The sequence below is a fragment of the Bombina bombina genome, chromosome 6 (assembly GCF_027579735.1).
Source record: "Bombina bombina isolate aBomBom1 chromosome 6, aBomBom1.pri, whole genome shotgun sequence".
Classification (NCBI taxonomy): Eukaryota; Metazoa; Chordata; class Amphibia; order Anura; family Bombinatoridae; genus Bombina; species Bombina bombina.
Window position 1 is genome coordinate 739,250,097 of NC_069504.1, and position 12,289 is coordinate 739,262,385.

Below are 12,289 nucleotides of genomic sequence, written 5' to 3' on the forward strand. Positions count from 1 at the left end.
GTGGTGAAAAACTGTTAAAATGCATTCTGAAAAGAGGTGGTCTTCAAGGTCTAAGAAATTAGCATATGAACCTCCTAGGTTAAGCTTTTAACTAAGAATACCAAGAGAACAAAGCAAAATTGGTTATAAAAGTAAATTGGAAAATTGTTTAAAATGACATGCTCTATCTGAATTATGAAAGCTTATTTTGGCCTAGACTGTCCCTTTAACTACCGACTTTAAAATGCGGTACCAGTCTTGACAGGAGAGGGTCTACCGCTTACTTTTTGGCAGACTCGTAATACCGGCGCTATGCAAGTCCCATTTAAAAAAGAGGCTACGCAATTTACATAAGTGGATTTGCGGTATTGCCAAGTCTAGCCAAAAAAGTGAGCGGCACCCCTGTACCTGCAAAACTCGTAATACCAGCAGGCGTTAAAAAGCAGCGTTAGGACTGGCCAACGCTGCTTTTTAAGCCTAACGCAAAACTCGTAATCTAGGTGTATGTTTACTAATCAGCTGATTATATCACCTGTGCTCCAGCTCAGATATTCTCAAAATGTGGCCTGAGGAAAGGTTTGAAAAGCGGTGATCTAGACCAACGAGTTAGAAAATCAGTGATATTTATACATGGTCTGCATGTGTGAGTGTAATGCATATATAAATATATATATATATATATATATAGGGCTTGACAAATGTATTAAGTGCCTAAATTTAACAATACATTACAAATGGAGAAGATCCAGGTGAATATTATGTTATAAGTATTATATAAAACCCCAATTTCAGAAAAAATTGGTACAGTATGGAAAATGCAAAAAAACAAACAAGGGAGTCATTCAATTAACCCTGTACTATATTGAAAACACATTTTTTATTACTTTATGAATTTAATGTATTTTTGAAAATATACACTCATTTCAAATCTGATGACTGCAACACATTCCAAAAAAGTTGGGACAGGGGCAATTTAGGATTAATAGCGATGTGAAAAATTGCAATAAAAAGGTGATGTGAAACAGGTGTGTAATCATACTATATAAGGAGCCTCCAAAAAATGCCTAGTCCTTCAAGAGCAAGGATGGGTTGAGGCTCGCCAATTTGCTAACAGATGCGTCAGCGAATAATTCAACACTTTGAGAACAACATTCCCCAAAGACAAATTGGTTGGATTTTGGGCATTTCACCTTCTACAGTGCACAATATAGTTAAAAGATTCAAGGAATCTTGTCAAATCTCGGTGCGTAAAAGGGCAAGGCCGAAAACCACTTCTGAATGTGCGTGATCTCCGATCCCTCAGACGTCACAGTCTCAAAAAACGTTAAGAGTCTGTAATCAATATCCTGACATGGGGGCCGATTTAACAACGTGCAGGCGGACATGATCCGCTGTAGCGGATCATGTCCACCGCACATCGTATGCTATCAGCATTTATCATTGCTCAAGCATACCTAGTGAAATGCTTGTGCAATGCCGCCACCTGCACATTTGTGGCCAATCGGGGGTGTCAATCAACCCGATCGAGGTGGCAGACGAGTTAAGGAGCAGCGGTCTTAAGACCGCTGCTTCTTAACTCCGGTTTCCAGCGAGCCTAAAGGCTTGTGCGGAAACGGATGCATTGACGGGTTGATAAATCGACCCCATGGGCTCAGGAATACTTTGGTAAAACTTTGTCAGTCAACACCATTTGCTGCTACATCCACAGATGCAAGAGAAGCCATACATCAACACTGTCCAGAAGTGCCGCCGACTTTTCTGGGCTCGGTCTCATCTGAGATGCATAGTAGCACAGTGGAATCATGTTTTATTGTACAACAAGTCAACATTTCAAATAGTTTTGGGGGGGAAAAAGCCATTGTGTTCTTAGGGCCAAAGAGGAAAAGGACCATCCAAGCTGTTATCAGCATCAGGTCCAAAAGCTAGCGTTTCTCATGGTATGGGGGGGTGTCAGTGCCCATGACATGGGTAGCTTGTAAATCTGTGAGGGTACCATTAATGCAGAAAGATATGTATACATTTTGGAGCAACATATGCTGCCATCCAGACGTTGTCTTTTCCAGGAACGTCCCTGCATTTTCCAGCAGGACAACGCCAAACCACATTCTTCCCAGATTACAATCGAATTGTTGCGAAAGCAGAAAGTGCGGGTGCTATCATGGTGTGCCTGCAGTCCAGACCTATCTCCAATTGAGAATGTGTGGCGCATTATTAGGTGCAAAATAAGGCAATGAAGGCCAGTTGCGCAGCTGAAGACATACATAATGGATGAATGGGGGGAAATTCTGCTTGCTAAACTTAACCAACAGGTGTCTTCAGTGTCCAAACGCTTAATAAGTGTTATTGAAATAAAAGGTGATGTTAAACAGTGGTAAACAGTTGACTTATTTGGAGTTTGTTGCAGTCAAAGTAAAACATCAAAAATATGTTAATAATGTGTTTTCAATATAGTACAGGGTGAATTGAGTTTTTAAATGAATAATTTTATTTGTTTTTTTGCATTTCCATTCTGCCCCAACTTTTTTGGAATTGGGGTAATATTAAAAGATCTTACAAGAAAATCTTCATAATCTTACTGAGCAGCGACGCTAACACAGCCTTCTCCAAATGCGAGCGTGGCATAATTTTAATAAAGCCAATTGCAGCGCTAGAATTAATGAGGCATTAGCATAATCCAGGCAATTCATGCTAGCTCCCGATTACGTGCACACTTCTTTTGATTGAGGGCGCATGTGTATTGTAGACGAGTCTGCTGTGATGTCATCATAGCGGTCACACAACCTATACTTTATAGCAAGATAAACACAGAGTAACATAGAAACATAGATTTTGACGGCAGATAGGCCCAGCAAGTCTCCCCAATATTTCCTAAAAAGAATAAAAACTTACCTTCCTGTAGAAGTTTAGACCATGAATCAATCCCCCCTTCCGCAAATTACTCCTGAATCTACTACCCTAGAGCTTGAGATAATGACCCCTTTTTCTTGAATTTTTCTTTTTAAGAAAAATACTCACAGCCTCAGCTTTGCTAAGCCCTTTAATATACTTGACAGTTGCTATCATATTACCTCTTTCCCTTCTCTCCACTAAGCTATACATATTTAGGTCATTTCTTGGTAAGTTTTATCATTTAGGTAGCCCTCCTTTGCACAGATTTCAGTTTGTTTATATCCTTCTGGAAATATGGCCTCCAGAACTGTACACAATTCTCATGATAAGGCCTAACTAATGATCTATAAAGTAGCATAAGAACCTTACTATTTCTGCTGCAATACAACCAAGCATTCTGCTGGCCTTACTCAATGCAATACTACATTGATTACTGAATTTAAAAGGGGTTTGTTCAATGTCTATCATTGTAACGCTACAGGAAAACAATGCTTTTAACACATTTATTCAACTCTCCAGGACAAGCGGACGTATCTGAATCTATATGTAATGTGTGACTGAGGTACAGCTGCATAAATCTAATAAACACAATGTAAAGCAATTCAGATACAAGCTGCAAAGTCTTTAATTTATAAAGCTTAACGGGACATAATACTCATATGCTAAATCACTTGAAACTGATGCAGTATAACTGTAAAAAGCTGACAGGAAAATATCACCTGAGCATCTCTATGTAAAAAAGGAAGATATTTTACCTCACAATTTCCTCAGCTCAGCAGAGTAAGTTCTGTGTAAAAAGTTATACTCAGCTGCTGCTCAGCTGCAGGTAAAAAAAATTAAAAAAAAATGAAGAAATGAACAGCAGCCAATCAGCATCAGCAGTGCTGAGGTCATGAACTCTTACTGTGATCTCATGAGATTTGACTTAACTCTCATGAGATTTCATAGTAAGCTTCCTTTACCTGATTGGTGAAATAATATGAGAGTGCACGATGCTAGTCCCTTCAGATGTCCCAGGACAAACACACTAAAATGCTGCTTAGAAATCCTTTACAATGGGATGTGGCTACTGAGGAACTTTTGAGGTAAAATATCTTTCTTTTTTACATAGAGATGTTCAAGTGATATTTTCTAATCAGCTTTTTACAGCTATGCTGCATCACTTTCAAGTGTTTAAACATTTGGGTATTATGGCCCTTTAAGCAATCTATTTTTTATCATTTTGTAAACCAATCGTGGCTTATCATCAGCAAATGCTGATCGTTCTATTTCTCTTCACTGCTTACAAATGTTTATTCAAGATGACGTGATGTGGTCATGGATATGACAAAAGGATGTTCAGCAATCCAGTTACAATGCAAAATAGATGTTTATGAAGCTCATATGTACATTGCTAGTGGATCGCTGAGCATCCTTTTTTTTTTTTTTAATGACTCCCCAATTACTATTTAAAACTATTGGAACAATCTTCAGCTCCTTCTTCTCAATCTACTAGGAGGCTCTTCTCTAAAGAGGGGCTCTAAATCTGTGCCAGAAATGTAATTGCTAATTCTTGCACAGCCGATGTGCGCAAGCTATTATCCCAGTTATGTCTGCCTGGAGTGAGCTGCGCATACCAAAAGGCACCGTTCCGGAGGGCTTGGAAATCAATAAAAACCCAAGGTAAGTTTAGTAACTAAAGGGGATAAAAAGTATTAATAGATGTATATTGATGACATTTTATTCATATAAAAAATAAGACATTACTGGAATAAAAATGTTTGAGTTTAATGTCCCTTTAAAAAGGATCAGTAGAGTCAAAGTTAAACTTTATTGATTCCGATAGAGCAGGGGTCAGCCACCGTGGGCCCCCAGATATTTTAGAACTACATTTCCCATGATGTTCAGACAGCTTAAACTTGAGTGTCTTAGATGTTTTGGAACTACATTTCCCATGATGCTGAGGGCCCAAGGTTGTTGCCCCTGCGACAGAGCATGCAATTTTAAACAACTTTCCTATTTACTTCTATTACCAATTTGCTTTGTTATCTTGGTAAATCTAGGTAGGCTTATAGGAATAATACTGCTACATACAATGTTACAAAATCACTGCTGCCATAGAGTACTAAAGACAGGTGAACTCTCCTGAGCTCTATAAGCACACTTAGCTCTTTCACAAATGATAACAAGGGATCAAAGCAAATTTTATAAGAGAAGTAAATTGTTAAAGGCACCGTCTAGTCAAAATTAAATTTTCATGAATCAGATAGGGAATGCAATTTTTAACAACTTTCCAATTTACTTTTATCATCAAATTTGGTCGCTGGGCTGAAGATGAGGACTGATGTCGCCGCCACCATCACCGATGACCTTGCGCGTGCGGGTATGAAGATTGAAGATGAACCCTCGAATGATGATGGAGCACCGCCAGGATGAAGATAGAACGCCGCCCATCAACATTGGTGAGTACCAATTTTGGGGTTAGAAGAAGGGTTTTTTTAATTTTGGGGAGGGTTTTTTTTTGTTTTGTTTTGTTTTTTATTAGGGATTTTTTAATATTTTTTTGGGGGCAGTAAAATAGCTAAATTCCCATCAAAATGCCCTTTTCTGAGCAATGGGTGGTTTAGGTTTTTATTTAGTTAGGATTTTTTTATTTTGGGGGGTTGGAGGGGTTGTAATGTTAGGGGGTAAATGTACTTTTATTTATGCAAAAGAGCCGTTTGCTTTAGGGCAATGCCCTACAAGAGGCAGTATACACCAATTTTCATATAACTGCATGTAATAGACACTACTATAAAGAATAATATGCTCAGATACTGATATAAAAATCCAGTATAAAACTGTTTAAAAACGTTCTTAGAACCTTCCAGTTTAGCTCTGTTTAAAAGGTTACTGGAACACCCACTGCAAGTGGGATATAGCAGACACTCCCCCTTCCTTTGCATATGAAATGACCCTTCACACAAACAGAAGCAAGCTGGAATAGGTATATGTTGGTATTCTCCTAAAACTTTGGGGCTTGGTTAGGAGTCTGAAAATCAGAGCAAAGTTATTTAAAAATAAGCAAAACTATCCATTTTAAAAAAAAACTATAGACTTTTTACCTCTGTAATTACCTTGTATCTAAGCTTCTGCTGACTGCCTCCTTATCTCAGATCTTTTGACAGACTTGCATTTCAGGCAATTAGTGCTGAATCTTAAATAACTTCACATGCATGTGCACAATGTTATCTATATGAAACACATGAAATAACGCCCTCTAGCTGTGAAAACTGTCAATTGCGTTCAAATTAGAGGCAGCCTTCAAGGGCTTAGAAATTAGCATATGAGTTTACCTTGTATTATCCTTCAACTAAGAATAACAAGAGAACAAAGCAAATTTGATGCTAAAAGTAAATTAGAAAGTTGTTCAAAATGACATGCCCTATCTGAATCATGAGAGTTGAATTTGGACTTTACTATCCCGTTAAGAAAAATCTATTTTACAGTACACTGTCCCTTTACTTATATGTAGTAAAAACATAAAAATAAAAATAAACTTTCCAATACACTCTTTCATTTTGATTTTGTTCCCATTTCCTGTAATTTAATTCTGAAAATTGTGGGCTTTCCAATACCTGTTAAAAGTGGAAGTGCAGACTCAACACTAAAAAAAATATATTCCACACACTGGTTGCACACACTAGTGACTCATTTATTATGGACCCTAACTGACCTCAGCAAAGAAGGTTACAATCTGGTGGAACACACTATAACTTTACACATTGTTTATAAATATTTACACAACTAGTACAATTAAAGGATAGGAAACCCAAATGTTTCCTTTCATGATTCTTTATTTAGCACCTGGGTAGTGCTTGCTGATAGGTGGCTAAATGTAGCCACCAATCAGCAAGTGCTATCCAGAGTGCTGAACAAAAAAAGGGCTGGCTCCTAAGCTTACATTCCTGCTTTTTAAATAAAGATACCAATATAATGAACAAAAATTGATAATAGAAGTAAATTAGAAAGTTGCTTAAAAGTGCCTGCTCTATCTGAATCATGAAAGAAAACATTTGGGTTTCATATCCCTTTAAAACTATTACATCTGAATATTATTTCCAGCTTATCTAATTCACCTGCCTATCTAGCATTTATTTATTTCTTAATTTCCCTTTAAATAATAATCAAATTGAAGAAAATATCAGCAGCTATTAAGATATATTTGAACAATGCAGCTGCATCCAGTATGCAGAAAATCCCCCATTCCTGGCTGAATAAAGAGACCACACAATTTCATAGTAAACGTGTATGGGATAACCAAGAAATAAAAAATAGTCTACAATATTTAGCCAGTCTAAAGCTACTTAGATCCAATAAGGTATGAATAACTCACTACTAATATGTTGAAAAACGAGTCTAAACTATAATTTCTGTCTTTCGCTGACGTGATTGATTGATTACTCAGAATTCCATCTCAATTTCCAAGAACTTTTATTTGCAAATTTTAGTTTCAGCCAGTCTGCATGCCCAGTGACTGCTAGCAAAAGAAATCTGTTTACATCAGAACTGAATTAATTAGCAACAACACATAAAATATTGTGTAGAACAGACTTATGTGGTCCTATATATTAAACATTTGGAATTTTGTTATCAGGGGTAATTCTGTTTGGGGTTAACAGTTGCTTAAGAAAAACTCAACAGGGTCACGAAACTGGTAAGTTCTGAATAAAACCAGACTGGACAGCGACCAGTCCTATTAAAATTCCAAGACCAACCCATAAATACACATGTAAACATAAACATACTGTATTCTGCAGTAACTGTGATGCTTTAAAGTGACATCTATATAAATATTAGAAAATAAACATATACAAGTATGCCGAACAGTATTAGCCCATTCGTTGATCTTGTAGACTTACCAGCTCATTTTTTCGATTTTATAGTTCGCAAGTCTACGTTCGTTCCGTAGTGGATTTCTCCCTGTACACTTACTTCCGGGTTCCAGTAGCTTATTTGGAACTACAAGTCTATGACACTACACCCTCACCGGACGTGACGTCACGTATGGGCGGTACAGTTTAATGCAACCAACCAATGGTGAATACCGGAGAGCGTTGGCCACATCTCCATAGCAACCAATTTACCTGACTTCAACTCGTGCACAGTGTCAGAACTAGTAATAAGTCGTTTAGTTTTCAGATGAAGGCAGCCATTATTGTTTTGGATATTACCAATGGGTTATCAATTATGACACAAATAGTGCAAAAAAGTATATAACAGTATCATTTTTCTAACTGAAATATTAAATAATTTGGTTATGTCACAAAATATCATGATAGTCTTAAAAATAATGTATTAATAAGCAATTTGTAAGCATACAACGAAGAGTGATATTGAAACATTATCATCCACCTGTAAATGATTTATATAAATATACAGATAAAACAGCTGTAGCATCTTCTTTGTGGGCAATAGAAGTCGAAGCCTCAATTATAAAATGGCAGTAAGTTTGGAGTTTACCACATAGATTCCTAAATCAGATAGTTTGCCTTTTCAACTCTGTCCCCACTGAAATACATGTAATGTTGTTTGTTATCTCTTTACTTCACAATCATGTGGTTGTATAATTTGGGTGAAATGTATCTTCTCTATTGCTTCAGTACCTTTACCTGCTTGTAAGATTTTTTTTTAAAGTTTCCTCTCAATTGCCTAGATTCAAATATCGCTGCCAAAGTGCCAAACCCCCATTTGATTAATTTTGTCTTGGCACAAATCCCATGTAAATTACGCTAGCATTCCATCTCATCCCCTCACTGAAGTCATCATGCTTTTAGCATAAATATCCTAGTTCTGATGCAGTAACAACATTGATTGCATTTTTGCTAATTTGTTTATTTGTTAAAGGGGCATGAAACACAAATTTTTTCTTTCATGATTTAGAAAGAGCATACAATTATAAACAACTTTCTAATTTACTTCTATTATCTACTTTGCTTCATTCTCTTGATATTCTTTGCTGAAAAGCATATCTAGATATGCTTAGTAGCTGCTGATTGGTAGCTGCACATAGATGCCTCCTGTGATTGGTTCACCTTGTGCATTGCTATTTCTTAATTAAAGTATATCTAAAGAATGAAGCAAATTAGGTAATAGAAGTAAATTGGAATGTTGTTTAAAGTTGTATTCTCTACCTTAATCATGAAAGAAAATGTTTGGGTATAGTGTCCCTTTAAGGTACATAGAAGAAGCCCGTAATACACCAATGGGAAACTGAGACATCTTACAAGTTTACATTGATTTAGTGTATTTAGGACCATTTTATGTAATTTTCAGTTATGTTGAGTGACATCATTTGATATACATAAGGTTCTTCAAGCAACTTATCAGGGTGAAGTTCATGGAAGGGGGACTTTTTTATTTTATTTTTCCCGGCCATGGCCATGACAGCAATATGCCAGGGTTAGCTCCTCCCCTCACCCCCTCAGGACAGGAAATTTAATAAAAATATACCATAAGTACCCTATTGCCCCTGTACTCCTCAGTTATTTTTCCTGTCCACACTCCCTAGGACTTCATTGTTTCCTTTATGGATATTTTATTTTATTCCTTAACAGGGGGCTGTTTAGCCTCATGCCTGGGGGGAGTTCTGCCTCTCTCTCCCTGGAAGCTGCAGTACACATCGATTCTCCAAGGTCGACCCCCTGCAGGACCCCTTTAGCGACCGGGGGTGATTTGCTGGTAGCAGCATGGAACCCAGGGGCAGGATAAATCCTCAGGTACATGCAGAACCCTTAGGGAATGGTTCCTTCATACAGGTCAGGTAGGGGAAGCAGGTTAACAGTGCAAATTAGGTACTTCCTGTTTTTCTTGTTGCCATGGTAACATACATGTATATCATATATAGGGCTCTTTTGGCAAATTTTTTAGTTAGTTTGAATGTAGAGTGTTGGTTACTCCCTGTTTGTTCTCCTGGTCTGTTTTCAGTGCAGCAGGTAGGTGTTTTTTTTCTCCTTTGTATTCTTTTCTGTTTTTTTTAGGCATTCATGCTTTTCTTTTTACTTAGTTTGTGTTTTTCTTCTGTTAATTGCCCAGGTTTGCATGGCTTCCCTCATGCATAGAAAAAATAGGTTGCATTCAAGAGGTTTAAGGTAAGAAATGTTCAGTTATGGGTAAAAAAAGAGTGCATGTTTTGATTTTAGCCTTTTCTGTTCCCGGTAGATCCCTGGCTAATCCTGTAGATAGGAGTCCAAGACCCTCCCGCTGTATGGCACGTAATGAACCAGCGGTCGAAGGGAAAAAGCTCTGCCTTGGGTATATTAAACATGGTGGCAGGACCCTCAACCTCCCAGGCATTTTGCCAGCCTGAAAAAGAAAGACCTTTCCTTTCCTCTTCATGATACCATCAGAGACCTTATTAAAGATGAATGGCTGAAAGTAGAAAAGAAAGTTTCTATTCAACAAAGGTTTGGCAGATTGTATCCTTTTAAGGAGTCAGATTTGGCCTCCTGGATTACGGCCCTTAAGGTGGACGCTGCCGTTGTGCGCTTGACTACGAAAATTACTTTACCTGTGGATAATTCAGGTTCTTTGCATGATCCTATCGAAAGAAGGGCGGATATTCATTTCTCCAAGTCTATGCCCTGCTGCTGCTCTTACCTCAGTCTCAAGGGCCCTCAAGCAATAGGCAGATTACCTAGAAGAGGATATTAAGGAGGGGGTCCGTAGATCTCATCTCTTAAATACAGTTGCATACTTACAACTAGCAGCGGATTTTTGTACTGAAGCTTCAGTGGATCTTGTCAGATCAATGGCACAATCCATGGTGTTAAATGTGGCAAGCAGTAGAGCCTTATGGTTTGAAGGCATGGGATGCTGATACAGCTTCCAAGAACAGCTTGTGTGCCCTTCCCTTCCAGGGCGAGATGTTATTTGGTCAGCATTTGTATGACTGTATTAAAAAAAGCTGCAGAAGGTAAGAAGGCTCTTTTGCCTTCAGACAGAAAAGGAGGTTGCTCACCTGGCAGAGATCGCCGTTCCTTTCGGAACCAGGGAGACAAGATTTCTGGAATCAGTCCTGGAGAGGTGGTCAATTTTCCAACAAATTTGGAAGAGGCAGGGTCAACTCCTCCCGTCAGGGACAGAAGTTCTGACGGGTTTCTGGCCCAGTTTCCAGAGGTAGGGGCAAGATTACTCAGGTTCTCTGGGATCTGGTGCCGATCCATAGAAGATGCTTGGGTCCGCAGTGTCATCTTAATCAGGTGTCATCTGGAGTTCGAAGACACTCCTCATCCTCCAAAGTTTTTTCGGTCCACTTTCCCAGAGGACCGGGAAAAGAGTGCAGCTCTGAGGCAGTTTGTGGAATCCCTTCTGCAGGACTGGGTTATTTGTCTAGTTCCACAGGGAGAGCACTTCAAGGGTTTTTATTCCAGACTGTTTCTGGCTCCGAAGGGTCCCGACAATTGGAGGCCAATCCTGGATCTCTCATGGCTGAATACCTTCTTGCATGCAAGAAAATTCAGGATGGAATCCTTGCAGTCCATCATAAAGGTGGTCTCTCCAAACGTTTGGATGGCTTCGGTGGATCTAAAGGATGCCTATTTCCACATCGCCATGGCCATTTCCCATCAAAAATATCTGAGGATTTGTCTAGACAACAAACATCTTAAGTTTCAAGTCCTCCCCTTCGGTCTAAGTTCTGTTCCCTGAATATTCTGGGTTCTGGTAGCATTGATTGCAGAGATACGGAAGAAAGGACAAGTTATCTATGGAAACCCATTGCTCACAGGCCATGATCATTCTACAAGATTATGGTTGGGTCTTGAACCTCCACAAGAGCCAGCTGGTTCCCTCTCAGCAGATGATTTTCCTAGGCACCCTATTCAATACCCAATGGGGTCTAGTTCAGTTGTCAGAGGACAGGCAGTCAGGCTGAGGGAGAAGATTCGACTGGTGCTCCTGCTCAGGCAAATCTCAGCAGAGGGTTTCATGAGTCTGCTGGGAACGCTTTCCTCCACCATTGGTCTGACCAGGTGGGCTCAATGGCACCTCAGGGTTCCTCAGCTGTTCTTCCTTTCACAGTTCAAGGGCAGGAGTCTGCATCAACCCATTCTAGTCTCCGGAGTGGTCAAAAAAGAGCTGATGTGGTGGCTACAGGATCAACATCTTCTGTGGGGATTTCCCCTGGGAGATATCAACTGGAAAATAGTAACAACGAACGCAAGTCAGTCAGGATGGGGAGCTCATATGGGCAATTACCGTGTTCAGGGAACTTGGCCTATCACCATGAAGAAGATTCCATCAAACCTCTTAGAGTTGAGGGCAGTGTTCGAGGCTCTGATTCAGTTGGAAAGTGTAATCTGTCATAATTGGGTAAAGATTCAGACGGAGAACAGCACTGTGATGGCATACTTGAATCATCAGGGAGGCACATGCGGTTGGGACATGATGAGGATTATGGTTC

General features: G+C 39.1%; 1 protein-coding gene across 1 annotated transcript in view; it reads right to left on the reverse strand.

Annotated features, from left to right (window-relative positions):
- The window catches only part of BIN3 (bridging integrator 3), a 291,723-nt gene extending 283,869 nt beyond the window's left edge, over positions 1 to 7,854 (reverse strand). Inside the window, exon 1 of the mRNA XM_053717975.1 lies at positions 7,749 to 7,854. Coding sequence (XP_053573950.1) covers positions 7,749 to 7,756 — 8 coding nt within the window. The 5' untranslated portion in view covers positions 7,757 to 7,854. The remainder of the gene's footprint in view (positions 1 to 7,748) is intronic.
- Between the last annotated feature and the right edge of the window lie 4,435 nt (positions 7,855 to 12,289).